Here is a 27,855-nt window from a genome sequence, read left to right on the forward strand (position 1 = left end):
ATGTGCCCCGCCCCCACTGGAAATGTTGGGGCGAGTTTGAGCTGCCTCGCTGTTCCAGCAGTGGTCAGCTCGGCTGTGGGAATGCTCGCTGTTCGGGACGCATAGCTGTTCAACACGCCCCGGAGTAGCTTTGCGCTGGGATACACGGATACCACGCATAGTGGAGAATCGTCTCCGTACAGAAGTCAAAAGGGAAAGAGTGGAGCTACGTGAGAATGGCGGTCGAAGAGGAAGGGCTCCGGGTTTTCCAGAGCGTCAAAATAAAAATAGGTAAGCGATGCCACCAAAGAGGCAGAATTCCCTTGCCCGTCCGTGGTCCGAAAGGTAGGCTACAGGGGAGTTGTTCTACAGAGCGCTCGCACACGAGACCCCTTTTGCCATATTGTAATTCAAATCACACGTCGTTTCCCTCAACTATGCATTACCTGGGTCCAGCTATTGTAAAATAACCTCGAGCCTAATCATGTACATGCGCCCAATTCATATGATGGGTTATTCATAGGCGCAATATCTCACATATGAATAATAAGAATTGGTAGCCTATTAAACAGCGCAAAATACTAGGCTGGACAGAAAGAACTGCGAACAGCTCCCTATCCAGATGGCTCGCCTTTGCCACTTTCTCCATTTGTAGGCTACCAGCTTTCGAAAGCCGAACCGTTAGTCGGAGATCCATTCACTTTTGCAGAATGTTAGTGTCCGCTATACATTCATTGCGCCACAACATTGCGCTGTGGCTGAATATGAGATATCAGCATGAGAGAATGGAATTACCCCTGTGTCTGACTGCGTTTGCCCTCCTGTCACCACCGCCAACATCCTCCACAGTCGACGATTGGCTCGGTTTTTGGCCTTGGTTAGCTTTGTTTTTAAATAAAACGTGATTCTGTCGCATAATGTGATGGAATTATGTGCTGTTGGGCCATTTAAATCTGTACCTCATTATTAAAAGCGACTACAAAGCTGCAGGACTATGAATAATGCAAAATGTCGTTAATGTAGGCTATGTGCGCTATAAATATGGTCACCTTCTTGCATGAAGCCAAACATTAAGCACAACGTCCCTCTCTTATATCCCCACACACAACATCAAAAGAAGCTGTGGTTTGCCCGTGGGTGCACTAGACACGAATGTTAACTTAAGAACAAAAAAATTAGGCCAAACAGAAAAAACGATCAAAACAAACAAACAACAGACTGTGTCTGCACGCGCAACATTCATGTCAGAAAAACAGGTAGGCTACCCTGAGCGACATAAGCCAAGCTCTTTTTGTTTTGATCTACGCAGCGCCCAAACCTCGTTTGAACACAAACCCATTGCACCAGCCATTCACATGGCAAAGGGAAAAGCTGAACTGACACCAAGACAAACGTTTTCTCATGTTTTATTGTATTTGCATAGGATTCGTCACGAATGGAGGATCAGTCGGAGCATAAGAATGGTTGTGCAGTCAGATTAAGTCAGTTATTACTGAATTATAAGAATCTCATAACCTGTAAATACCATGCATTAGACAGAGGAGGAGACATGATTAATTTCAGTCTGCTGAGGCTGATATTGAATCCATGCATCCTCTTTGTTGACACAATCTTCAAATCTGTGGTCATCGCTGTTGCATGCAATAGCAATGCCTGTTTCCAAACAGTCATACTGTGCCATTAGGTAGGGTAAGGACTGGAGACTCAACTCAGTTACTGAGCAGCAGCCAGATTCCCTGGTGGTCCTGAACCACAAACTGCATGGTCAATGTTGTCTCCCTGGAGTAGGTCTATTGCACCTTCCCGTTGGTATTGGTGCCTGAGCTAGACTGTGTGCTGTTAGCCATCGTCCACCCAGCAGGCCTAAAAGCCAGGGCCTTTCCTACAGTTTGTAGCCTGGTTGGAGACCCTCACTGTCAGGGGGCCTTTGTCATGTAGCTGGACTTCATCACACTTGGCGTATGACATACAGTTGAATATCTGCCTCATATTTGTGAGGGAGGAGGTGGGGGGGACAGTAGATGTCTCTTGTTGTGCACTGATGACTTCACTGGGGTTTCCTAAAGTAGCTTAATACTAGGGATACTGTATGGATACTGGAACCATAACCTACTGTCCGGGGAAACACAGGAAACAGGAAACTACCCCAGATCACTTCCTGATTGGCTGGAATGGACTACAAAAGAAGTGTGTCTGTTTTTTCCTGTGTTGCAACAAGCTAATGTGAACCAGATGGATTCTGTAAAAGACAGAAAGAGAGAGAGTCTTACAGGGTTGTGTTGTTCGCACACTAATGGTGCTGGGTGTTGATGGTCTTTCACCGGCTGCATGTCTCACTCAACTCTGGAGCTAGGATCCCATTGCAAAGCATTCTGGGATGTGCGTGGGAGAAGGGAATTGATGAGTGGAGGGGTCATTGAGGGCAGGGGCAGGTTACCCATAAAAGCAGCCACTCCCCTTGTTGTGGGTTGGTAAGATGAAGTATTGGACTGTTGGGTGGTTGGAGAGGACCCATTAGTGGTGATTGGGTGGGTGAAAGGGACAGGAGTGGGTGTTGGTTCAAACTGTTACTGCCAGTCTTATAGTAAGGAAGGCAAGGGTAGAAGCAGGGCTGAGAGGTGGAGGAGGGTTGAAACGGCGCCAGAAGGGGCCAGACATAGTGGCTGGAAGGCAGTGGAGAGAGGGGGAGGCCAAGGAGGTTTCACTGGGCAGTGGCAGGGACTGGAGAAAGGTTAGGTTTCCAGAGAGGCCCTGCCGTCCCTGGCAGCTGGCCAGCAGAGGTTCCCAAACTTCCTCTAAGCGGTGTGGGACACTCAGAGAGGGGGGAGGGGGGAGAGAGAAAGGGGGGGGGGCTCTGGGGATCCGTGACACGTCAGGCCGAGCTGGGTGATTAATCCGCCTTCATCCCCCCAAGTGACGGGCATCCAGTGGTGCTCATCCCCCCCAAAATCGGTGTGAAATCATCTTCCTTTAGAACAAGGTTGTTCAGTCATTAGCTTGTTTGGTACATCTAGAGTAGATTACAGCAAACACTGTCGGTAATAGAAAGGGCACCGTCATGTGTGGTGTAACTAAACCATCATATGAAGACATTTCCTCTCAACATGAGGGCAAGCGTCCGTATGTTGGCGTTGTGCGTGTGTATGTGTGTGTCTAAAAACTGTGTGTGTGTGTGTGTTTGTTGTGATCAGATTGATTTATTGATAGAAACAGTTTGTGGGTGTGTGTCTTTATATTGGATTAAATGATTGATTGAGAGAGGAAGAGTGTGTGTATGTGTTTACATGCACTTTTGTCATTTTGAATGGGTCTGTGTGTGTTTGTGTACATGAATGGCATTTACTCCTGGAAGGAGCCGTCTTTGGAAAACAGCGGGTGGTAAACACATCTCTGTTGACTGTTGAGACGCAGGCTGTGTTTTGGGTGCGTAGAATCCGGGTCTGCAACAGAGGACACAGCCCAGGTCCAGCATCCTGTATTCCCCACCAGAACACTCACCAGAAGCAGAAACGATAAGCTCTCCAGAGACGCAAAGGGTAAATAAGGGTAAATAACAGGTTAGATAACTTGCCCGGACGGGCCTAGAAACCCTCCTCCAGTCTGCCTTTCATTTGCCCTCTCAGCACCCCAGTCATGGCTGTCTGGGTGACCTTCCCCTGGTTTCAGGAACACTAGGAGAGTTGTTTCTGCTTGAGGGTGTCTGCTGCAATATGTATCTGCCAGGTTTGCTGTTCTCCCCCTCTTTTTGGTGTACACAGTAACCCCCCACCGCCTCCCCCACATCCACACACACACACACACGGCCTGGGAAGGAAGTTGCATGTGGGATGGAACATTGTCTGTGATGCGGCGGCAGATATGCCAGGTACTTTGTTACAGGAGTCTGTTTGAAGTTCTGGTACCACGCTTACTCTGCTTTATCAAGGGCAAGGAGAACCTAACGGTGGATTCTCAGTCATTCTTGTCACTCCCAAACTGTAGCTTACAGAGTCTCACAGAAACGGTTCTGTCTGAGAATTAACTGAACTTTCTGCAACACCAGCCAGGATAGCTCACCCCTCAACAGAACATTGTCAGTAGTTTCTAACTGACTGTCTCAAACCCTTTCCTTCAAACAAGATGGCATATCAACTTGAGCCATGCCCTGTTTGTTTGTGTGTGTTTGCAAGAGATAGAAGAGGGAGGGTATTTGGATGTGCAACGTTACGTGTGTGCATGTAATGCCATGTATTCATTTAGCTGACACATTTATCACAAAGGGGATTTGAACCTCCGACTTCTTCACCTGCAGTGAAATGATTTACCACTGACCTAAAGGCTATGTGGCCCAAGGGGGAGCGTGTGTGCGCGTGTGTATGTGTGAAATCTCTTTTTACACCTCACCCTGAAAATAGGCCCACGCGATCTCTCACCGTCTGCGGTTTGTAGAAAAAAGAATATGCAGAGAAATCTGGTGACTGGTGGGGGGTCATGTTTTTACACAATGCTGTCAATGCGTAATGCCTTATAAAGTTAGAGGGGTCCAAAACCAGACCTTGTCTTTTAGGGTCTGGTTGCTGGAGTTAAAACACAGCACCTTGACTCTCCCAAGCCTCCTCTCATGACTGAAACACTGCACTCACCTCCTGGTCAGCATGAGTCTGACTGGCAGGCTCAGATTGCCTCAGCCAGTCCATGCGCAAGGCACTGAACTCAATTACTGACTGTTTTTCCAAAATCAAACCATTTGGATCAGTTACTGAACGCGTACGGTCGGTTGAACTTTGGAACAGATTTTCAAAAACATCTTTTTTTCCCTGGGTGATATGCTTGGATGTGTGTGTGTGTTTGAAAGGGAACATATTATGTTTGTGTTCTATTTGTTTCCATTGCGTATGTATGCGGTGTGAACATTAGCAAAGCTTGTGGTAAAAACTCTGCGAGTGACGGAATATGTCTGATCAGTAACTTAGAACTAGGATTCCATTTGCCTTACCACTATTACCGAACCACGTCCCAAACACCACTCATTGTGACAGCTAGAGGAACGATATGTCAGATGAATTCTCCTTGTGATGACACACTTCATGGCACACTTTTATACAAACCAGAAACAACCATAACATGAATAAGCAAAACAAATCGATCCTGTGTTTCGGGCTTCTGTGACAGTGTGGTCAGGAGCCTCTCTTTGCAGGATCTGACGTTGGAATGTGTAGTTATCCAGTCATACCCAGTGCTCTGTAATCAATGCTAGTTATGGAGACAGGTAATTAACTGAACGAGTCAATAATTAAGAGACATTCTGTGGATGGAGATTTGGTGGGAGCTGGAACTGGGTCTGATACCACTTCCTCCAACACACCCACAGCCATGCATGCACACACGCACACACACATACTCACACACACACACCATTTCTCCCCTGACTCCTTCAGAGCGGGAGGGTAGAACAAAGTGCCCTTGTGTGTTCATCTGTGTGTGTGTGTGTGTGTGTGTGTATGTGTGCGTGTCTATCTATTCTAATGTGGCACAGAGCAGAAAGAAGGAAGGACGCTCATGCTATAACTTGCCTGACAAGTTTTGTATTTTTATTTTTTCTTCTTCTACGAAGCACATGCTTTCCTTGTCCCACACATTAGTTCTGGGTTACGTATGGCTATTTCGAAATCCCTCCGCCTCTACTCCTCCTGTCTCATGCTGTCTCTCTCTCTCCCCTCTCTCCTCACTCCCTGGCAGGAGCACTGGGTCGTTCGCCCCCTTTTAAACTACATCTTGGATGCAGTCGAAATTCCTTTCTCTCAATCTCATTTCCTGTTGTAGCTCTCTCGAAGGCTATCTTACTGACTCTCTTCCCTTTCTCACTCTCTCACTTTCCCCTCTCTCTTTTCTCACACTGTCTCCAGTCGCCTGTTTTCTTCCCTTGATGCCCCCCCCCCCCTCCCCTGTCTTTTTCTCTCTTTCTCCCTCTCTCTTTCACGGTCTTATGGTCGGGTGTTTCCCAGGCTTGGTTAGGGAGCTGGGCTGGTCTACTGCACACAGACATAGAAGGGATCGGAGGAATGGAGATGTTATTCAATATGTTCTAGTAGTAGCATGTATTTGTATGCATCTGTAAATATGTGTGTGTTTGTGTGTCACACTGGATGCAATGAGCTGGAAATAATATGACATCAGCTTTGACCGTTTAACACAAGAAAGGGAACATTAGAAGCGTCACTATGCTCATTCTCTATTTATAATTTTCTTTCTTTTATTGTTTGTATTTCCTGTTTCCTTGTCTTTCACACTACCCCTCACAGACTGATTTACTTCCTCATTTTCCCTGCTAATCTCTTCCTGCAATGATATTCCCTAGTCTCGCTCTCTTTTTCTGCTTATCCCTCTATACCTTCCCCCCTTCATATTCCCTTTCATTAGAGGTAGGGAGGATACTGTTTGATCTATGTCACACTTTTGCTTATTTGCAAATGTCATCTCTCCTCTCTGCATCACTCTCTCTCTCTCTCTCTCTCTCTCTCTCTCTCTCTCTCTCTCTCTCTCTCTCTCTCTCTCTCTCACTCACTCACTCACTCACTCACTCACTCACTCAGTCACTCACTCACTCACTCACTCACTCTCACACACACACATGCACACACTATCTTTCTCTTACTCCCTTAGAGAGTCTTCAGAGAGAAGGTCTTGTCTTAATGCTCTCCCTCAGATTCTTCCCTATTAACCGCCTACGCAGTATATGTGTGTGTGTGCGGTGTGTATGTGTTTAATCTGGATATGCTGAAGTGGTATATGTGCACCGGAGCGTGCACTAGTCAAATGGCAGGTTCCTCTCTTGGGGCAACACTGATGATCTCTGCAGTTGTTGTTGTTGTGTTCTATGTACTGTATATGAAATGTTTTGCAGGGGGGCAAGGGGGAGGGAGGCTGAGTCAGACCTCCCCCCCCCCCCCCCTTGAGAGGAGAGGTGACGAACAAAGGGCACAGACGCAGGATGAAAGAAAGAGGAAGAGAGATGGCTGGAGAGCCAGGGAAGAAAATAAATATAGCAAGGGAGGTAAAGAGGGGGAGACTGCACTGAGATGGGTGGATCAGAAAGGCTGCTTTTATGACGAAGTCTCCTCGTGTAGCTAAGTGACAGGCTTTACCAAAGGCTTCCATCTCTCCTTTGGTGCAACACACATGTAAACATACACACACTCGTTCAATCACTCTAACCTCTTCACCCATTTCTCCCTCTGATACTCACACACACACACACACACACACACACACACACACACACACACACACACACACACACACACACACACACACACACACACACACACACACACACACACACACACACACTCGCCCACAGACTCGTTTTGTCACTGTTCAGCCCACGCATTACTCAGAACCCTGCAAAACCAAACAGGAAGTTTGTCATGCTATGACTGTCACAATGGCAATGGGGGAGTTGATACCCAAAAATGAAAACCATTTTGAGACACAAACAAGGCCCCATTCCCAGAGACATAGTTCTAGGTTTCCCATCCATTTGACAGATTATTCAGGATGCACTATGCCTATGTTTATGTTGTCCAGATAGACAGGTTTATACACTGCATAATTGTGCTGTTTGGGAGCTGCATTATAAACAACCAGCACCCCCTCCCCCAGCACATGAGCATGGTGAGGCGTGGGGGGGAACAGATGCTGGGCACTTCCTGTTGTGATGGTTTCCCCCAGAAAGTGTTTGTGTGTTTAATCATGACAATGGCCCCTATGATCACGTCCTTTTGGGGGATGTTATGCTCCAGTCATCAGCATGGCTCCTTCCTATTGGACAAGCTGTGTGGTCTCACAGGGAAGTCTTTGTTTTCACAAATAGATTGTTGTGACTGTTGATATTTTGTAGACACATTCACACAGCCACACACACACAGCGCCCAGGACGGCAGCCGGCGTGCGAGTATAATCCTATGATGTTGTGGTTTCCAGGGCGACCCGAACACCATAATCCACTGAGATCCTGTGCTGATGATGAGCTAGAATGATGAGGAAGGCAGGCAGGACTCCCTAGAGAGAGAGAGAGATGGTGGGGGGGGGGTTCATTCTAGATCCAGCTGTCACCACCTTCTGATTAACTGACAATTGACGTCATTGTATGTTCACCGAACAGGCTAGAGACATAACAATGCTGCCGCATATCACTACCTTCACTCCTACAAGATGCTACTGTATGACTGCTACCGTTCATTCGAGATGCTAGCCACACTCATTCATAATGCCAGCTTCACTCATTCATAATGCCAGCTTCACTCATTCACAATGCTAGCTTCACTCATTCATAGTGCTAGCTAGACTCATTCACAATGCTAGCTAGACTCATTCACAATGCTAGCTTCACTCATTCATAGTGCCAGCTAGACTCATTCACAATGCTAGCTTCACTCATTCGCCATAGTACACAAGCGGCTTCACTTATTCACCATGCTATATGGCTGGCTCCAGTTCAGTTAGCTAGCCCAGCAGGACAGAACACACAGTGGTCTCATGTTGCAGGGTTAGTGTCTTACCCCGGTGTTCTGCACTGATTTACATGGGTTATGCTCTCTAGCTAAGTGATATGATCAGATTCCAAGCTGATTGTGGAAGGGACTGTTCAGTCAGGATCTCCCAGCAGGACAGCTCCAGAGACAGAGTCTCCCTCGGGCTGCGGAGTAGCGCACATCAGTCACTAACACTCCCCAACGCAAGCGAAGGAGGATATAGGGCCTTAGGGACTGTAATACAATCATTTTGGTTAGCTAGTGTGACAGGCCTTGTGTGTGTGTGTGTGTGTCATGGTGGGTGGTTGGACCACATTCTTGTGAAAGGGTGTGCTGTTACATATGTTGGATGAGCAGATTTGGTCCCTCGGAGACCTAGAAGAAGCATCCCACGCAGATTCCTACACAGATATGTAGTACCCGGCCGCACATGCGCACGCACACACTTAAGATAGGGTATGAGAGGACAGGCAACTATAGGACTGTAGCTACTATTATCTGGATCTTCATTTCTCTCTTTGGGGTTTGTGTCTATGTTCATGTGTGTACCTGTGTGTAGAGAATAGAAGTATAGTGCAAAGCACAGTGGCAGGCAGGGGCAGGGCTAAGCTTGTTATTCAGTACTTTCTAAATGGTAGGGTTTTATGATGTCAGATAATAGATAGCATCTACAGGCTACAGGATTTCTTTCTGAAAGCTGCATTCACGTTTTATGTTTTTTTTTAAATAGTCAGTCTCCAGAGAACCTGTCTTGAAGGTTACTATTTATAATCTTACATTTCTCTCCCTCCTTCTTTCTCGTTCCCCTTGTGTGTAGGTGAAGCAAAGAACATCCCTCCGTATCCGGGCCCCAACAGGATGAGAGACTGCTACTGCACTGTCAACCTGGACCAGGAGGAGGTCTTCAGGACCAAGATCATCGAGAAGTCTCTCTGGTACCTTGTTACTTCTTCTGTGCCTGTCTCCCTGTTTCCAAATCCTTCTGGCTCTCTCTCTGTCTGTCTTTCTCCCTGTCTCTCTTTTTGTCTCTCTGCGTCCGTCTCTGTCAGACTTTTGGTTCTGCGTGAAAAATAGTGACTGGGACAGGAATTCGACAGACCTATTCTGCTGCTTCTGTTACCAACAGCCCTCAGTCTGTTTGGTTTATAGTATAATTATGTCATGAGATACTCTAATAAGGCGCCTCTCGTACAAAGAGATATCATCTACTGACATCATTGGGATAATGGCTTTGAAGGGAGCGTGTAGTGTACTTCAGTGTTTCTGAGAGAGTGCAAGCTAGAGGAATGTGGACTATTATTCCTAGTAATAGCCTAAAGGTTTGGATCATGAGATTCCCATTGCTCTGTATTCCCTGTTGCCATGTAGTCCAGTCGTGTGTTTTTGTAAGTGTGTCCGTGCACATGTACCTGTCTGCATGTGTGTGTGTGTGTTTGTCTGTGTTTTGTCTGGAATAAACCCCATTAGATGTCATGGCATCATAAGATAAGGGCTTTCTCCTTCTTCATGTCTCCTTCGAGAGCCTGGCAGTATACACAAATGTGGATTATCTATCTACAAACACACATTTGGTGTTAGATTGATGTCTTATTGCACTGGGTAAACCAAGTCAAGCACAATCCAGAATTTCAACCAGGTGTGGTAAAATATGTGTTTACCCAAAGATCAGATATGACCGTGTACTGTGCAGGCTCAGTTCTTGAGTGTAGGAGACAGCTCATTGTATTATCTCCTCTCTGCAGTCCGTTCTATGGAGAGGATTTTTATTGTGAGATCCCACGCAGTTTCCGACATCTCTCCTTCTACATCTTCGACAGGGATGTCTTCAGGAGGGACTCCAGCATTGGTGAGTAAAACTGTGCTCCCATTGGTCCCTTAGTTGTTGTTAATCTCGCTCCTTACCCCTTTTCAACACTCTGATTGGTTACTTCTTCACCAGTTTCGGCCTTTACGATTGGCTGGCGCTATTGATCAGATCCAGGTGTTTACATTTCTGGGAAACAAGCAAAGCAATTGGCTGAGATGTGTTTGTTACCGTCCAAATGCTTTGTCAGTTTGTTGCTGTGTGAAGGAATGTTTTGGGCCTGTTGTGCTTACGAGAATTCAACTACAAACAAATAAACAAACCACATGAAGCTGTACAACCCAAATGCACCATATAGTACACAGACATTTGAAACACACAAAGCATATACAACTCATATACATTCCATCTGAATCATATGAAGCATATATAACTTAAATAAATTCCATATGAAGCTTACACACAGCAGCTCATAAGCAGCAAAGGTTTCACACGATTTTTCAGGATTGACAGTGAACCTCAGTAAATGGGCAGTCCATGATAGCATGCAGCTTTAACTATATTCTGCAGTGTCAGATCAGCTGTTCAGCTTGTTGAAGCTGTCACACAGGAAATAGCCAGGAGATAAAGGCCTGCAGGTATTTGTAGGACATTGCAACAACAGTCAGGAGAATACCTGCACCTGGCTTAGCGGACATAGCAAGCTTATCCAACGTCTGTTGAAGGAAAGATTAGGTGTTAAGCCTAACAGCGTTTAAAGGTGCGTGTGTGTGTGTGTGTGTGTGGATGTGTGTGTGTGTGTGTGTGTGTGTGAGAGATGTTAACAGACGTCATAGACAAGCTCATCTGCAGGTCTGTCATGACATGGATGAGGACTGGAGGATGATTACTGCACTCTGCCCTCCTATTGTGTATTTGTGTTTCCAGGTTTCTCAAATCGAGTGTGTGTGTCTGTGTGTTTTTCAGGTAAGGTTGCGGTGAAGAAAGAGGACCTGCAGAAGTATCACGGTAAAGACACCTGGTTCCAGATTCAACCTGTCAGCGCAGACTCCGAAGTACAGGTCAGTACCACGTAAAGAACACACACATGCACACGCACTCGAATCTACCTGTACATACACACCTCTTCCTTCCCCGTCATTGTTTGTGTGTGTGTGCGTGTGTGTACGGTTACATATGAGGCAGAAAACCAAACAAACAGACTGTGTGTGTAGCCTAAACAGGCCCCAGCTTAGCCTGCAGGGTCAATGTCACCTCTCTCTGAGTGTGCTGGGGTCCCGCCTGCCATCATCATCACCGCACTTCAAAACACTTCAGCTTTGCTCAAACCAGGCTCGCTCTTTGTCCACGGTTCACGATCTGTTTGTGGCCCTCATCGATAGTAAGGCTGTGTATTCACAGTATGTTTGACCCTGATCAAGCATTAAACATAAGAATGAATTCCGTGGAACTGTATAAGGTTTGGGATATTTAGCAAGGGGTTTGGTATTTTTGTTGCCAGTCACCTTCCGGTTGAGTTAGTTGCTGCTGTGGCTCCATCTTTTACAGTTCCATATGTGGAAGTCTGCCAGTAGTGGAACATGACCTATGTACAGACCATAATGGTCCGGCTTCATTCAAGTTCATCGTGGTTGTGTCTGCTGCTGTCAGTCGGCCTTCAGTGGGTCAGCGACAACATCACAGTCTAGTCTTGTTAGATGTGCCCTCCCACACAAACACATACATATATGCACTCACACACACGCATATACAGGTACTCACTCACACACACACAGAGAGTCCAGCAACAGCACAGCAACATCTGCAGACAGATGGGAGTATGAAGCCCTGGGGCAGTGGTGCTGGAACAGAGACACATTCATGTCAGACGCTGGGGAGAGGACGGATGTGTGAGTAGAGAAGAGAGAGGGGCGAGAGAAACCGGTGTGAAGGATGGGATCAAATGAAGTGGGAAGATAGAGTATCTCTCTCTCTCTTTCAGCCTGTCCATAGAGGACACATTGTTTCCTGTGTGTGTGTGTGTGTGCGCGTGCTGGGGCCGAGAGACAGAGCGAGTTTGCATGTTTATTGGGTGCTGCAAAGCAGTTGATCTAATGGAACTAACGCATTCATTCCCATTACACATCAGAGGGAGCCACACTTACCCTGTCTGGTATCACGCCATGCTCTGTTGTCAAATAAGGATGTGTTATTACGGACATTTGGAAAAAAACAATTTTCAGACGAGCACAATGAATTAAGTTGTAAACCATAAGCAACTCCTAGATTCACACTGACAACAAATGACCTGTGTCTGTGTGTGTGTGTGTGTATGTATGTGTGTGTGCTCTCCGCAGGGAAAGGTCCATCTGGAACTCCGCCTAAGCGAGGTCATTACAGACAGTGGAGCTGTTTGCCACAAGCTAGCCACAAGGTGAGTGTTCTGCCATGACACACTAACACGCCTCAGCACAGACACACATGCCCGTGCTCCACAGACCCTTCAACCCACACGAATACACTCACTATCCTTCTCCCACACACACAAGACACAACACATCCATGACTAAGTTTCGGAGTCTCTTTCCCACGCAGCTGTGCTCGTTGCAAACTGATGAAGTGGCCCTCTTGTTTAATGTGCAACTAAACAGGAGGATTTACAGTTATCAGTCACAACATTAGTTATACCGTATGTTCTAGCAGCTCGTTGTCCACCCCAGAACATCGCTCCAAGGAACAAAAAAACATCTCTCACCAAACTCTTTGCTCTTTGACAGTCTCCAATAAAATCCATCTCCCATTCGTTCCCCAATAAGAGAGAACCTCTAGCTTCCATCCGGATCCTACACAAAAGACATGCATACAACATGATCAAGACATACTCAATGATGAATGCGATTACAACCGAGCAGAACTATGTCAGTGTTCCACACCTGCTTAAGTGTGTTGGAGCGTACTCCATGGGGTTCATGATCAGACGGGTTAGGGTTGGTGTGGGTTCTGCATCTCTCTCTCTGAGATGGCTGTCTTCGCGGACCCATGGTCCACTGCTTGTTACTTAGCAACGCTTTGATTGAGGTGAAGATGCTCGGGGGGATCGTGTCCAAGGTTTATTTAGAGTCAGACTGAGTCACCACTCAATAGACTGTGAATAAACAGAGCGACGTTTGTGTGTGTGTCGTGTGTCTGTGTTTCGTGTGTGTGTGTGTGGACGTGTTACGCTTCAGCGTGTGTTACGCTCGCGCATGTGTGTTTCATCGTTTGAGGGGAAGGCGGTCGGTGAGAGAGAATCCTACAGAACAGACAAAACGGTTGTTACACGGTTTTGTGTGGAAAGAAAGAGAGATTTGAGGGGTCAAATGTACAGAATATGTATGTCCAGTGAGTACAGTATACGCGTGTTATGTGTGCAAGTGTGATATGCTTGTGTAAGCATGTAGAAGCTTAGATGCTGGCTATATGAGCTACTGGATGGATTATTCTGTGTATGTGAGCGTGTGACACACGCGCATGTCGCTGTGACACACCTCTTTATAGTACTCTCTATGACACTGGTTCTCAACCCTGGTCCTCAGGGACCCCCTGTCCTGCACGTTTGACATGTTTCCCTGCTCCAACACACCTGATTCAAATGAACGGTCGTTAGCAGGCTTCTGCATAGATAGATAACAACCCATTCGTTTTAATCAGGTGTGTTGGAGCAGGAAAACATCTCAAACGTGCAGGACAGGGGGTACTTGAGGACCAGGGTTGAGAACCACTGCTCTATGAAGACTGAGCATGGCTCACAGCCCCAAAGTATTGTGGGTAATGAGCTTAGTCACATAGGGCAGAGGTGGAGAAGACACAGGGTGGCCGGTCAACAAGCTAGGCCCCATTTAGAGGGCCAAGCCTTGGTAAGCCAGGACGGTCACAGTCAAATATACACTCCTTAAACTCCAGCTGCCAGACGCTCCAGTTAAACAACCTTGGGTTAGTGTTAGGAAATGGTTAGTTCTGCTCTAACCTTGCTGAAGGGCAGAACTTACTAAATGAGTGGATATTTGGATGGAGGGAATTTGAGTAATTGACGTTCGCCCTGATGTTCAAGCGCCCATGATGAATGTTTAGTGTGAAAATGGGTAGCTGAAATAAAAACAAACTCATTTGTAGACCTCAAACTGTATGGGAGCCTGGGGGTGATTACCTCCTCCAAGGTTGAATGTGTTCACCACAATTACAGGGTTGTGGGTGGCTTGTCATTAAGATCCTCTGGTGAATATCAACCACTGAATGAAAGTCTCTGACTGATTCAGATGAGATTTAGCGTTAAAGAACTCCCTGGGGAAAAGTCACCACATTGACTCACTCACTGAACTCCAATTTGATTCCATTACCTTGAAATGGAGTCCTGTCCGATTGGATAGATGTCTATTCACTAGTCCATTTGAATTAGTTTCAATCTCCTGTAATTTGATTCTAATCCTCAGCCTCTCTCCACAAACTAATTTGTCCAAGCAAATGTGATTAGAGGAGAGGGCAGTGGACCAGCCCTAGAATGAGTACGTCGGTATTCGGAATCTGGGAAGCATCTACCCCAGTCCTACTGTTGGGCCATTATGTCAAAACCCCCGGATAGATCCGGAACCTGCCATAATAGAAAAAGTCTCTCTCTTTCTCCCATTCATGTAGCCTATCTTTATCTCACACACGCCTCACTGTATGTGTGGTGAGTGAATTGGCCGAGCAGGGGTTATATAAACAAGCTTACTGGGCAGGAAGCACCCTGGCATTAGCAATGCTTAACAACCTCCCATCCCCACAATCCCTCCCCCCCCCCCCCCACACACACCACCACTCATACACACACACATCATCACCTCTTCTGTTATCATTATTAACCTCCCCTTTGCTGTGTGTTGGGGGCTTTGTGTGGTTAGAGGGGCGGGGCTTAAAGTCAAGGTAAAAGAGGAGATAGGTATGAGATAGTGTATCTTGTTTGGATGTGTGTGTGTGTGTTGTGCAACAATGTGTCAGTGTGAGACAGAGGAAGTAAGCGTCCCACTGGCTGTCCTGTCTTGCCCTGCACTGCCCACATGCTAATCCCCTTACACGATGATGTCATTCAGGACTGGCGTGGGCGGGCTCATGACTCGCCCTCGACTCATCGGGAACCGCAAACAGCACACGCTCGCCTGTGATTGGTTGAACCGGAGCATGGCGTTAATCATGAATGACCAGACAGATCTGTCCTTAAGTTCTCTGAGGAAGTACACCTGACCTGTCTATACATGTTCAGAAACAGCAGATTGAGTGTTCTGCCAACCTTGACTTCAGTCGCAAAACCTTTATAGGTTTTTTTATTTTTATTCAACTAAACTACTGCACGACATCATACTTAACTCAGTCCATTACAATAATTAACTGGATATAAGTTTATGGTTTTAAATATTAACTGAAAAAAATGCTTTATGTGTGTATATTTCACTCATAGATCTGTTTCTAGAAAGCTACGAGGGTGTTCCATAGTGTGTGTGTGTGTGTGTGTGTAGGGTTCATGCAGGGCTCAAGTGGTACAAGGACGTGCCAACCACTTAGGTAGAGCTCACGGGCCTGTCCCACACATGCCTGACAACCTGCAACTTCAACCTCACACACACTGTGATACTAATCTGATCCTCTGGTGTTGGAGAGAAGGACGGGAAACAGAGGATAACTAGGGCCAGGAGGCTGGGGAAGGGGACAGACCAGAGGGACATGCAGGATGTTGTTCTGTGTAGTCCTAACACCGCTCTCTCTGTGTGTGGTTACAGAGTGTTGGAGTGCCAAGGCCTCCCCATCGTTAACGGACAGTGTGACCCCTACGCTGCCGTGTCCCTCCTGGGGCCCTCCAGGTCAGAGACTTCCCCCCTAACCCCCCCAACACTAACTCTGGTATCAGGTACCCCCCTCCCTAACCCCCCCAATACTAACTCTGGTATCAGGTACCCCCCTCCCTAACCCCCCCAACACTAACTCTGGTATCAGGTACCTCCCACCCCCCCCAACCCCCCCAACATTAACTCTGGTATCTGGTACCCCCCCCCCCCCCCAACATTAACTCTAGTATCTGGTACCCCCCTCCCTAACCCCCCCAACATTAACTCTGGTATCTGGTACCTCTACCACTTTTTCTGTGTAGCAATGGAATATAAATAACCTTCCCTTTTTCTTTATCCCTCCGAATCTCACTCACACATCCATTCTCTTTCTCTCACTTTCTCTCTCTCGCTCTCTTTCTCTCACTCCCTCTCTCTCTTTTTCTCACTCACTCCCTCTCTCTGTCTCTCTCTCTCTCTATGTGTGCTCTCCCCCTCCCAGGTCAGAAGCCAAGAAAACCAAGGTGAAGAGAAAAACCAACAACCCTCAGTTTGAAGAAGTGTTCTATTTTGAGGTGAGCAATGTCACATGCCACGCACGCACACACATACACCATGCAGGAGAAAGGCTTCATGTAAAGATGCTGTGGCGAACGATTTATGGCTGGAATGCTTTTAAGTGGGTCCCCAAGGGAGCTCCAGAGAGCAAGTCACTGGAAAAGAAGGACACATATTACCACATTCTTCAGCAAGATCTCAAACCCCAAAGTTAATGTCCATAGTATGGCTTAAGGAAACAACCAGAAGGTTTGGGCAGTTGGTTAAAACCCTGCCATGCTCTTTGAAGAATCATTTGCCCCAACTGTCAGCTTTGACAGAAATAAACTGGATGTTTGTGGCTCGGCCTTGCCAGATTGTGGTTAGTCAAAGCTGAATGTTTACCAATGGGGTGGAGCAATTATAGAGCATTTCTTCTTGAGGAAATTACACATTTTCCCTGGGTCACTTCAGGTTAGGGCAGGCCATTTTGTTGGTTTTTCTAAATAATTCAGGCTATGCTCAAGAATGTAAGCCCTTTCTGATGCTGGTGCGCTAACCACACGGTTGTGATTAGGTTTCACAGACACGTGGGCGTCTGTTATTCTTCACTTGGGAGATTCTCTTCACAGGTTGTGGTTTTGCTTGAGGGAGTATGTCCGCACCCTTTCTCACTTCCCCACGCCTGGCTCTTTCTGGTGTTTTTCAGTGGTGTGTGTGTGTGGTAGGGCTGCAGGTCTGCTCTGTTGAGCTAGAAGCTATGGGGTTGTGAAGAAAGGGCTTGGCTCCTGAGAATCTAATCTCCAGTCTCACACATTCACCCTGTCGGTTAACCCCCATGCACCAGTGACATGATGACACCCCGCCCCCCCCCTCCTGTGGCGTGCCGTGAAATGAATGGAAGAAAGAGTGTGATTGATTCGGACAAAACGCCACAACAATCTGGACCATTGATTTCGTTCTGACATGTCCCCCCCCCTGCCCCCCTCCACATAAACTCTAGTAGGCCCAGCCCCCCTTCCCTCCTCTCCTACCCCCCCTCCCCCCGTCCCTCATCTATCACGCCTCTGTCATGGGGGAAGGGGCGGGGGGTTTGCCTCACTGTTCTTCTGTGGACACATTCCGCTCCATGGGTGGATTCCAATCGATGCAGAGTGAAAGAGCCTTGCCGAATAGTGAGATGTGTCTGTGTGGGGGACGGAGATGGTGAGATTGGTTACAGGGATGGAGCCGCTAACGTGAAGCCAGACTTCCCCTTTCACTATTCAAATCATCCTCTACAGTAACTTTGCATTGGGGTCATGCCAATTCATATTGTTCCCAATGCCTAGTCTTACTGTTAAACAAAGATCTCAAAAGATTTTCCCCTGTGACAAACCTTCCCACTGGGTCTGAATCGCCACAGCATCCTTTAAATGAATAATTTACCTGAAAATAGAGAGATTTAGCTGTCATGGAAGATTATTAGGAAAGTGTCGAAAAACCATTTTTGTTTAAAACGTTTTTATTTGTATTTTTCTGTAAAGGTGACTAGGCCTCTCAGCTACACCAAACGACAGTTTGATGTGGAGGAGGAAGATGTAGACAAGTTGGCCCTGAGGTGAGTGTGTGTGTGTCTGAGAGTATGTGTGTGCGTCTGAGAGTATGTGTGTGTGTCTGAGAGTGTGTGTGTGTCTCTGAGAGTATGTGTGTGTGTTTGCCTGCTCCTAGGCAGGCAAGGTTTTATGTTCTAACCCTGGTGTCGGTTCCATTCAGGGTGGACTTGTGGAACGCCAGTAACCTGAAGTTTGGTGATGAGTTCCTGGGAGGAGTTCGGGTTCCGTTGAGAGTCCTCGGCCAGGCGGGCACTCACGACGCGTGGTGAGACTCTCACACAGTGTGACCCCCCCCCCCCCCCCCAACCGTCTCTCCTCCTCCGTCTCCCACTCATGCATGCGCCCATCCCTACCTAGTGGACAAACGTCTAAACCTCCTCATCAACCCCCCCTATCCTGTCTGTATGGCTAAAAAATGTGCCGACTTAAATGCCAGGTGCTTGAGGACGAACTCCGACCTCTAATCCTAACCGCCCGTTGCCCAGGTACTACCTGCAGCCGAGGGAGAACGGGGGCAAGTCGGTGAAGGTGGAGGAGCTGGGCTCGCTGCGGCTCAACATCGTTTACACGGAGGACCACGTCTTCCCCACTGAGCATTACAGCCCCCTGAGGGACCTGCTGCTGCACTCCGCCAACGTGGAGGTGTGTGTGTGTGGGGGGGGGGGGGGGGGGGGGGGGAATGGAGGGAATGGGGAATGGGGAAAGGCACCCTCCTTGCCTCGGGGGAATGTCCCTGTACTTACTGTAAGTCGCTCTGGATAAGACCGTCTATGACTAAATGTAAATGTGTGTGTGTGAGGTGTTCTAGGGTGAAGAGATAAGGGAAGTGCTAGGTGTGTGTGCAAAGGTGTTTATGTGTGAGGTGTTTAAGGGTGAAGAGCTAGGTGTGTGTGTGTGAGGTGTTCTAGGGTGAAGGGCTAGGTGTGTGTGTGTGAGGTGTTCTAGGGTGAAGGGCTAGGTGTGTGTGTGAGGTGTTCTATGGCAGGGGTTTTCGACCGGGGGTCCGCGGCGGCATTGCAGGGGTCTGCGACACAAGCCTATGTTGATCAGTCCACCATTGTTTAAAATGTTTATATATATATATATATTCGCCACACAGATTTTTCTAGCACACACACACACGAAGGCACGCGTGCAGGCACATCAGTGGGCCGCGGATTACTTTATAGTAAGAATAGTGGTCCCTGGGACAACACCAGTTGAAAACCCCTGTTCTATGGGGAAGGGCTAGGTGTTTGTGTGTGTGTAAGTAAAGGTGTGTGTGTGAGGTGTTCTAGGGTGAAGGACTAGGAGTGTGTGTTGTTTGTGTTTCTTTCAACCTGTGTAAGCACAAACTGTGTGTGTGTGTGTGCAATCGAGAACATCAAGTTCCCTTGTCCACATATCCTGGGGCGAGACACGGCACATGTGTTTTACACACTAACGTGTGTGTGTGTGTGCGTGTCCTTGCAGCCCGTGTCGGCGTCTGCAGCCCATATCCTCGGGGAGGTGTGTCGTGAGAAGCAGGAAGCGGCTATCCCTCTGGTCCGCCTCTTCCTCCACTACGGCAACATCGTGCCTTTCCTCAGCGCCATCGCCCACGCCGAGGTCAACCGCACGCAGTGAGCCCACTACCCGTCAACCCCCCCCCCCCCCGCTCAGCCGTTTCCTTGGAAACATGATTTGTTCGCTGAACTTGTGAACGTTTAAAGTGGAGCTGAATTGACAAGATGTTTGATCTCCTTGATATTATTTAAGGTGTCAGTGTGTGTTATCTGAGTAGAGGGTCACAACTAGGAATGGATACTGGTTGGGTTCAAGGGTCTCTGATTCATGTAGTGATCTCCTTGGGTCCCCTCCTTCCTAGGGACCCTAACACCATATTCCGGGGAAACTCACTGACCTCCAAGTGCATTGATGAGACTATGAAGCTGGCTGGAATGCACTACCTGCAGGTCACTCTCAAACCTATCATCGATGAGGTACTTTTTATTGCTCTCTCTCTGTCTCTCTTTGTTTCATTGAGTCACTACTTCTCTCTTTCTCTCTTGTTGTCCTCTCTGTATTCTTGGGTTCTTTCCTTTGTGTTTCATTTCAGTTGATTAGAGAAGAGGGTTTGGTGACATTTTAGCTCTCTCTTTTAATGTTTACAGATCTGCACTGATCACAAACCCTGTGAGATTGACCCAGTCAAGCTCAAAGAGTCAGAGAACCTGGACACCAATAGGGTGAGTGTTTGTGTGTGTGTGTGTGTGTGTGTGAGTGTGTTTGTGTGTTTGTTAGTATTGAATTATGTTCAGGTCAGAACAATAACCAGGTTTGGTTCTCCTTTGGGTCCTTCAGGAGAACCTGCGTCAGTATGTGGACCGAATCTTCAACGTCATCACCGCATCCGGCGTTCGCTGTCCCACTGTCATGTGTGACATCTTTTTTTCTCTCCGGGAATCTGCAGCCACCCGTTTCCAAGGTAACCAACTGCCAAAAACAAGTATGCGACAAAGAGACACAAGGAAGATGAAGAAGCTATGAGGGAAAAAAAAGCTGGTTAAAATCCAAGGCCGTTTCTATCTCAGGCTCATAAAGAAACTTTATTTCCTTGTGTAATGACCTTTTTCCTGTTGATTACATCTATTTCTTGAATGGAATGAAGATCTGGTGTAGTTCCATGGACTACAGTGCCACCTATTGCTCATGGCCAAGCACTGCAGTTAAACAATACTTTTCTATCTGCAACATTGTACTTTACAGCTGATAAAATATACATGTGGCATACATATTTAATTGGACTTATAGTCATCCACATTTGGGTTTTACGGTGAGTCTGTTTAAAATGATATGTGTTTGCCTCTCTTTAGTCGTTTTTTGAAGGCGTCTCTGTTTTGTATCTCTCTAGTGGACCAGGACGTCAGGTACACGGCTGTCAGCAGTTTCATCTTCTTGCGGTTCTTTGCCCCGGCCATCCTGTCCCCCAACCTCTTCCAGCTCAGGCCACATCACCCGGTCAGAACAGACACACACGAGCACACACCCAACTTTGGACACGTAAAGCCAATCCATATGCATGAAAACTATATATTATTACTACTATTATTAAATGATGATTCATAGATCTCTTCTCTTTTTCCTACTTAGGACCCCTTCACCTCTCGGACCCTCACTCTCATCTCCAAGACCATCCAGACCCTGGGGAGTCTGGCCAAGTCCAAATCAGTAGGTCCCTAAGACGGAGGCATTTTTGTCGAGACGTCAACCGTTACAAACAGAATGACTGATGTCTCCTTTTCCACTCTGTCTGTCCTCTTTCTCCTTTTCTCTCTTTTTCCGTTGCTCTCCCTCTCTCAAGGCCAATTTCAAAGAGTCTTACATGGCCGCATTCTACGACTACTTCAACGAGCAGAAGTATGCGGATGCTGTGAAGAACGTGAGCGTCTTTCCCCTTCACCTGCTCACATGCTAAAAGTATTCACTTCCATGGACCCTCAGCTCAAATTGTAAAGGCCACACACGCATGGATAGGCAGAAGTTCAATATAAAACATGGACAACCCTGAATTATTTTGTGGAGCTTCATAGAATATCTTGGTTTAATCCATCAACAACTGGATCGTTTTAGCTGCACTAGTTTAGACACCAAGTTTCTTAAGCGGATTGTTAGACTGAGATAACTGTTAGCTGAGGTAGACCATCATGAAGTGTTGTAAACGTGGACTTTTGTGTTTGTAGTTTCTGGACCTGATCTCGTCGTCAGGACGATGGGACCAGAAGAGCATAGAGACCCCCATCATGCTGAAAGAGGGGTAAGGATCACTCACCGCTGCTCTCCTGGTGCCACAGTGCCCCCTGCTGGAAAGGCAGAGCGCAGGTTCTGCTGTAGGGTTGTCCTCAGTGGGGAGATGTTGCCTGCTGTTTCATAGCAACGAGAAAGGATGTCTCTGCAGTATTGAATTAGCTACGTGTGTGAAACAGATAGGTTATGATTTCTTATTCGAGCTCATTCTAACCCCAGATTTCATCCTTTATATTTACTCATCCAGTGTATATTATGTTTTGTCATCGCCCTTCAATCTGAGGTCAAATATAGACTGCCTAGACAGCCTAGTCAGTCTAACATTAGATGGGGACTGCTTCAATCCGAAGAACGGCTGTCGCAGAATACAATTGTATCCACCGCCAGACTAACTTCTAAGTCCTATAATAACCATGTAGACATCTGCATGGAGTGTTGGTGTAAAGGTGTCCTACACTCACACTCACTCAACCAACTTCTTGTGTTTTTGCCGCTGGGTGCAGGAGTGTTAAACTCACTATTAAGAGGGTTGATGGAAAGGGGTCCTGCAGGTAAGCGTCACTCAGCACCCTGACGTGAACTCTGACCCCGTAAACCCTGTGACCCCGAGTCCTGCCTCCCCCCACCCTTCCATGTCCAACCACACTACTGCCCTTGTTGACAGCTGTTACCAGTCTTGTGTGCGCAGTGCGACGAGTGCTGAAATGGTTCTACTTGAAATCATTTCAACTCCTGTCTTCTTGCAATGAATCATTAAGACACGCAGTATCCATTGGTGCTGACTGTAAAATTGTATTCGTCGTGGGTTGTTTAGCCCAGACAGGTCAGAACCAGCCTCGCTGTCTGCAACTGCCAACGCTTTGCCAAACATGCAGGATATGACACGCATGATATATCAGAGCTAGATGACTGGGCACACAGGCCTAGCGTGTCTGAGCTGCGTTACCATGACTACCTGACCCCACTCTGACTTCTTAGTGTCTACAGTGCTTAGAGGAGATATTGTCATTTATTTAGTTGATAATTGTTTTTTATATGTTATCGTGACTTATATTTTAGATCCCAAAGTTTTAGGTTTAGACTTTGTGTGTCTGGAATCTTTGTGGCTCTACATTTCTTGGTATGTTGCTACCTTGAAATAAGACTTCTGTTGTGTTTAAACTATGGTGTTTAAGGTGTTTAGTTGTAGCCAGTCCAAGTAAGCTGTATTTGTGTATTTGTAGTCTCTGAACTCTTATTGTATTCCGATTACACTCCCAATCACAGGCATAGATGATAGACTGTATACTGTATCTCCAAGGTTTTAAACATAGCATTTAAGAACTTCTTAAATCATCCTTTATCGCAACCAGTCTCAAACTGTATTTCAACCACCCTCTCCTTCTCTCCTTCTCTCCTTCTCTCCTTCTCCCCTCCCTCTCTCCCCTCCCTCCCTCCCTCTTTCCTCCCTCCCTCTTTCCTCCCTCCCTCCCTCCCTCCTTCCTTCCTTCCTTGTCCACTCTCTCCAGATTCATGATCAAAAGAGCCCAGGGCAGGAACCGCTTTGGCATTAAGAACTTCAAGAAGAGGTGGTTTCGCCTTACCAATCACGAGTTTACCTACCACAAAACCAAAGGTAACGCCAAAGGTTTGTTGGAATCTTCTTACGGTTACGTTACATAGCGTTCTGTCTTTGTGTGTGTCGACGTGTAGTGTGTGTTTGTGTGGATGTGTGCTCTCGGGTGTGGAATCGGAGAGAGAATTGTTTTGTCAGTTGCACAGATTGCACACAATGTGCTTTGCGTCTCCGTTCCAGAACACATGTGTTTGAGATTAACTCTCTGAGCAGGAAACACAGCCAAGCTGCGACGGAAAACAAGCCCACCCAAAACACGACTCGCAGGGAACACACACAAACAGAAACGCACGCTCACTGACATCAATGCATTGTTAAGAACTGATAACTCAAGGAGAGAACCTTGAGCGGCTGAGTATAGACAGCCTGCTTTTTACTGACCTCGCTGGTAACATGAACGCAAACACGTGCGCACATACGCCGCCTTCTACCCTGTTCTAATGGAGTTTCAAATCTTTCCAGGTGAGGGCGCTCTCTGCAGCATTCCCATTGAGAACATCCTGGCTGTCGAGAGGCTAGAAGAAGAATCCTTCAAGATGAAAAATGTAAGGCTGCTCCATTGCCTAAAAGCAGCACAGATGCACATATAACCATTCAATTGATAGCATTGAAGAGGAGGATGTTTATCTCGTCACTCTTCATTGTCCCTTCCCGTCTCCAGATGTTCCAGGTCATTCAGCCAGAGAGGGCTCTCTACATCCAGGCCAACAACTGCGTGGAGGCCCGTGATTGGATCGACATCCTGACCAAGGTCAGCCAGTGTAACCAGAAGCGCCTGAGCACCTACCACCCCTCCGCCTACCTCAACGGCCACTGGCTCTGCTGCAAGCTGTCCGCAGACACCGCCCCCGGGTGCACCCCCTGCACCGGGTGAGTAGAGGAGGAGGGGACCGGAGGGGGAGAGGGAAGGAAGGAGAGGAGGAGGAGGGTGGAGGGAGGGAGGGAGGGAGGAAGAGGGGGAGAAGGGGGAAAGAAAAGGCTTCTAGTATTAGCATTAGTCTGTGTGTTTGTCTACTTGTTTCCCCCTTTCTCATATTTTTCAAGTTGCCTGGTTTAGCCTTTTATGTCTGGAATGTTTATTTTGGACTGACGTTTAACTGTGTGTGTGTGTGTGTGCGTGCAGAGGTCTTCCTGCCAACATACAGCTGGATGTAGATGGAGACAGAGAGACTGAGAGGATCTACTCGCTGTTTGGCACCTACATGTCCAAACTGGTCAAGATGCAAGGTCAGTGTGTGTGTACACAGGAGCATGTTTGTATTGTTTGCACGTTGGGCCATCCCTGTCTCACCACCATGCTGCTCTCTATCGCCCTCCAGAGGCGTGCGGCAGCAAGTCTGTGTACGATGGCCCTGAGCAGGAGGAGTACTCCAGCTTCGTCATCGACGACCCCCAGGAGACCTACAAGACCCTGAAGCTCATCGTGTCGGCGGTGCAGACCCTGGAGCAGCAGCACACCAAGTACAAACGAGACAAGTTCAAGAAGACAAAGATCGGCAGCCAGTAAGTCCCTGTTTCGCACTGTGGGATGTCACTGCAGATTCATTTATGCTAGTGGGCTTCCTAGTTCACAGAGGACGTTGTTTTGTGTGGAATTAATTTATCGTCTATTGATGGTCATGCAGATCCATCCAAAGCATGAATTTAGGAGTTGTACATGGGGGCAATGCGGACAAAATGTGTTACATTTGATGCGAATTAGTTTTGGAAGTTCAAAACCCCTCTCGATTTGTTTTTGATCTGATCATTTGGTTGCGTTTGCAGGGAGCACCCAATCGGTGACAAGAGTTTCCAGTGCTACATCCGCCAGCAGTCTGAAAACTCTACCTACTCCATCTAGCCCTGCTTTGGGGTCTCCACCATGTCCAAGAACCTTACCAGCAACAATTTATTCTGGTTCCTTGTACACGGCTTCCCATGGTGCATCTCTCGAAGCATGCACACATACCTCAAATTATTGAGAGTGGATGAGAAAGAGATGAAGATTGAGAGAGAGTGCAAGAGAGAGAGAGAGAGTGCAGAGAGAGAGAGAGAGAGAGAGAAAGAGAGGGTTGTGCTAAGTGTTCTCATCTCCCCTGGTATGCTGCCAGAACGAAGCTTTTTATTGGACGCTGAGACAGTGACCACGCACTTTAATCGGCCCTGGAACCCAGGACGCCGAAGCAAGTTCACAGCACATTTTTAACAAGCTACATTTTAAACCATCATTGTTTTTATGTTTGAAGACCAAGGTTTTAAGTGGTATGTTATCAATGTTAAATATTCCTCTGTATTTCAAGTTACACGGACCAAACAACTTGTTTGAAAGCCCGTAAGTCACTTAAGGCTGTCATCCGGCCAGTTCCGCTTGTGCTTGAGTTTCATTATGGAGTCTCAGTGGCTCTTCCCTTGTGGACGATGACCCTGATGATTGACCAGCTCTGGGGCTGACCCAGAAGATCTCCAGCTGCCAACTCCAGTCCAGTTCCTAGCCTTCATTTCCTACTTTGTTACGATCATCATCAGCATGTTTTAACATCTGTTTTTTTTTGTTTTTAATGCGAAGCCTGGTTCTATATAGTGTTGTGAACTACATATCCCCAGTTCTCCAGCGAGAACACCCACCCCATGTGTTTTTCAAACCCAGTTTGTATGCATTTCCCTCCCAATCCAATGATTCCTGTTGTGAATCTTAATATTGGTCATAACCCAGTCACAAAGGTACAGACATTATTTTTCACCCACTGCATTGTGGAAAGAAAAGTGTATTGAAATTCTCACTGGTGCTCAAGCCAATACTGTGCAGTTTTTCTGTGACCAAGCTATATGCTGGTGGACTTTGTAACCATTCATTAGAAGGAAACCATGAATGGTGACTTGTCTATGCCCAGATTATCAGACCTCTCCAAGCTTTTATCAGCTATGGAGCTCAATGGATCCAATCTAAACAGGGTAACTAACTGTGTTTAACTGTGCCAGTTAAATCATTTTCTACAGCACTCTGATAATCCCTGAACCAATGTATTTGTGATGATTAGATCTCAAAACATATTTTCTTCTGACAAACAAATCAGTAAAAATGCCACTTATGGAAATTTGTCCTTTTCTATCTTTTTTGGGATGTACATTGTAAAGTAATATCGACCCCAAGTGTGTTTTTTCTATATTGTCTTGCTGTACAGAATACTCTACACTTTCCAGAAACAAGTTTAAGGAAAGTCCTGTGTCTTTAATGTGTGAGCGTGTGTACGTGTTGTTTTGGGGTTAGTGAACCACTCTCAGTGAGAAAGTGTGTTTTGGAGGTTGGCTTGCCAATTGAACTAGTACAGTACTGTCAGTGTTCCAGCTGTCAACAAAATAAACACTGGCTATTGGACTAGAGGACCTATCAGTGAATTCTGGGTAGTGCACACTGCCTAATCAAGAACACTTTTTTTTTCTGATCATGATATTTGTGTTCCCTCTCCTTGTATAGAATATGTGTTTATTTGAAGGAATCCCTGCCAAACTGTTCTTCAAACACTTAAATGTACAGTACAGTGTCATTGCTGAGACATAGCACGTGTTGATTATGATACCCCACTCACTGTTACAAGGGTGTGTTAAGGCCCCTCCCAACTCTCCAAGGTTGTAAATGACATAGTGCATGTTTAACTGTGCAGAGTTGGAAATAGTTTTCATTAACAAATCAGTTCTTCTGTTACCTATCCCAAAGTAGTTACTTGTATTTATTTTTGTTATGCTCAATATTTTATGTAATTTGTCAATTGATTAATGATGACAGCAAAACAGCATTGCCCACAAATGCACAAATATGTGATTTATGCAATATGACAACATGCAATAAAACAAGCCACATTGGTCAGAGAATTGAAGATGCACCAAGCCATTCATCAGGAAGTAGCCTAACCACATCCACCCATTACAGAAAGTAGCCTAACCACATCCACCCATACAGGAAATCCCATTTTGAGAGAAAAAACAAACAAACAAAACTTGTCTTATAAAGGGAGAACAGTGTATTTTGTATATTGAGTATTAAAAATGCCTGATATTATGTACAGATATGTTGAATGAATGGTGAAAATGTTGAAATGTGTTTTCCTCCTGAGTAACTAAATGAAGGCAATATTAATTGATTTGTGTATGTGTGTTTCGTTTACAACGGTCTCATACCTAGCCCAATGTCCAGAAGGCTGACATTTTGTTGAGAAGGAAGGTTACCCATGGCCTGTTGTATCAATGTGCCAAA

At 46.6% G+C, this 27,855-nt stretch overlaps 1 protein-coding gene across 2 annotated transcripts; it reads left to right on the forward strand.

Annotated features, from left to right (window-relative positions):
- Positions 1–27,742, forward strand: rasa3 (RAS p21 protein activator 3). Of its 2 annotated transcripts, none has more exons than XM_047030775.1 (24): positions 1–270; positions 9,310–9,427; positions 10,235–10,338; positions 11,263–11,357; positions 12,633–12,709; positions 16,068–16,148; positions 16,615–16,687; positions 18,176–18,249; positions 18,405–18,509; positions 18,730–18,886; positions 19,697–19,845; positions 20,091–20,205; positions 20,377–20,451; positions 20,567–20,690; positions 21,117–21,223; positions 21,356–21,433; positions 21,567–21,644; positions 21,946–22,019; positions 23,518–23,636; positions 24,087–24,169; positions 24,286–24,494; positions 24,748–24,851; positions 24,944–25,127; positions 25,389–27,742. In XM_047030775.1, the coding sequence occupies exons 1-24, from the start codon at positions 216–218 to the stop codon at positions 25,462–25,464; spliced, it is 2,514 nt and encodes an 837-aa protein (XP_046886731.1). In that variant the 5' UTR covers positions 1–215; the 3' UTR covers positions 25,465–27,742. The 2 variants fall into 2 exon arrangements, with proteins under 2 accessions (XP_046886731.1, XP_046886732.1); XM_047030776.1 differs by having other exon boundaries at positions 23,518–23,624.
- Positions 27,743–27,855: the final 113 nt, after the last annotated feature.

This window comes from Hypomesus transpacificus, chromosome 12 (assembly GCF_021917145.1).
Source record: "Hypomesus transpacificus isolate Combined female chromosome 12, fHypTra1, whole genome shotgun sequence".
Classification (NCBI taxonomy): domain Eukaryota; kingdom Metazoa; phylum Chordata; class Actinopteri; order Osmeriformes; family Osmeridae; genus Hypomesus; species Hypomesus transpacificus.